The sequence below is a fragment of the Myotis brandtii genome, unplaced genomic scaffold (genome assembly GCF_000412655.1).
Source record: "Myotis brandtii unplaced genomic scaffold, ASM41265v1 scaffold207, whole genome shotgun sequence".
In the NCBI taxonomy this organism is placed as follows: domain Eukaryota; kingdom Metazoa; phylum Chordata; class Mammalia; order Chiroptera; family Vespertilionidae; genus Myotis; species Myotis brandtii.
Window position 1 is genome coordinate 1,324,041 of NW_005357736.1, and position 1,870 is coordinate 1,325,910.

Here is a 1,870-nt window from a genome sequence, read left to right on the forward strand (position 1 = left end):
GCCCGCCTCGCCCTGGCCTCGCCCCCGCGCCGCTCTGTCTCGGCTCCCGCCGGCCTCCTGCCTCCGTCAGGCGTGGAAAGGGCCAGTGGCGCTTCCTCCTGGAAGTTGGGTCCCACCCTGGGAAGTAGCCGCCCTGGGACAGACGTCAGTCGGAGAGGGGCCTTCCCGTGCCCTCTGGGTCCGGAGCGGCACGTTTCAGGCGCTCAATAAGCAGCTCTTCGGAGTGAGAAGCACGTCTGTCGGCTTTATTTACAGGGTTCGGGCTGCTGGCCATCCCCACGGGCGCAGCCAGGGGCGCCACCCTACAGCAGACGCCTGGTGGGAATCCCAGCTGCTCCGTTATGGCGGTGCCACCTGGCGCAGTGCGCTCCCTCCGGGCTTGCTCAGCGCCCTCTTAGCGGCGCCTGAGGCTGAAGGAGTTAGGCCCCTCCACATGCTCAGCACAGGGCTGGGTGGTCGCTGCATTTAAGGACGGGCAGCCCCGTCTCTGGAGGTGATGTTTGAGACCCGGAGGTGGGTCAGAGACTCCCGGGCAGTATGTGAGCATGGCAGGCAGATGCTCCTGGCGGTACCCCCGAGTGTGGCCGTGACTTGTGTAGCTGGGCCTACCCTTGGGGAAGCCTGGGCCAGGCCCAGAGCGCACTGTTACAGGACTGGGTGGTGCACCTGGGGTGTGGCCAGTCACCACATGCCCCGCTGCTCACACCAGGCTCCCCTCCAGCCCGGGTAGCAGTGACATTTGAACTCCACCGCCATCCGTTCCCGATCCTCAGGGGAGAGGGCACCTCGTAGGGTCAGGGGCCCACCGCCAGGTGGGAGTTCAATGGCGAAACTGGTGGGGTTGAGGAAGAGGAGGGCCTCGGGGTGGCTGGGGCTCCGGGCACAGCGGCCATGGCCGGAGCACAGGGCCTCACTGCACAGACGGGCCGCACTGGTCACGTTCAGGACGAAGGGCCCCAGCGTGGTGTCCACGTACTCCTTGATGGCCTGGCATGATTCCTGGGCGGGAGGAGGCGTGTCAGGGACACCGGGCCACGCTGGGCCCACCTAGGGCACCGAGGCCCTCACTGGCCAGCCAGCAGGACTGCAGGGGTAGAAAGGATGGGCCCGGGTCTCCCCAGCCGACCTCGGCCCCCCGCCCCACGCCTGAGCTCACCTTGGTTTTCGTGTTCTCCCAGCTCACCCAGAGCACCACTCCCGCTGCTCCCTGGGCCGCGCTCTCCCCCAGGCTGTGCTCCAGCTCGTCCTGGGGAAAAGGACAGGGTGGCTCTGTGGTCCTCCCCCCTCCCTCCCCAGGCAGCGCTGGAACACCCCTGGATGAGCCCAACAGTTCACGTTCCCCGCCTGGGGCAGCCCTGGCCCTGGGGCCGGAGGCCAGCCTGTCCCGCTCTCGCCTGTGTGCCAAGCAGGCGGGGACTGCGTCCTGGCACAGACCTTGGCACACAACAGGTGTTCAAAGGATGTGAGAAGGAAGGGAGGAAGGTGCCACCAGGTTGTGTGGCATCAGTTGCTGGACCTAACGCCTGAGGAGGGGCTGAAAGGTGGGCAGGGTCACAGGAGGAGACTCACCAGGGACAGAAAGCGGTCGGTCATGTCATAGAAGATCTGGACGTAGGGCAGCACCGGCAGACTGGGGTCCCCAGCACCCCCAGCCACACGGAACGCCTCACGCACTCGGTGCCGCACGTACATCTGTGCCTTCCCTGTGCCCGCCAGCGCCACGGGAAGGTAGATGCTGGGGTAGAGGGCACGGCTCTGGGCCCACAGCCAGCCCAGCTGGTCGTTCTGGGCACGGACGCCCGGCGGGCACTCGCCCGTGTAGTTGGGGTTTAGGAAGTCGTAGTTGTAGCAGCCAGGGAAGCCGTAGAAG

At 66.7% G+C, this 1,870-nt stretch overlaps 1 protein-coding gene across 1 annotated transcript in view; it reads right to left on the bottom strand.

Moving 5' to 3' along the window:
• Positions 1–224: 224 nt before the first annotated feature.
• Positions 225–1,870, bottom strand: part of HYAL1 (hyaluronoglucosaminidase 1) — a 3,062-nt gene continuing 1,416 nt past the window's right edge. The window contains exons 3-5 of the mRNA XM_005865435.2: positions 1,570–1,867; positions 1,157–1,246; positions 225–999 (exon numbers count right to left, since the gene is read on the bottom strand). Of these exons, the coding sequence (XP_005865497.1) occupies positions 682–999; positions 1,157–1,246; positions 1,570–1,867 (706 nt within the window). The 3' untranslated portion in view covers positions 225–681. The remainder of the gene's footprint in view (positions 1,000–1,156; positions 1,247–1,569; positions 1,868–1,870) is intronic.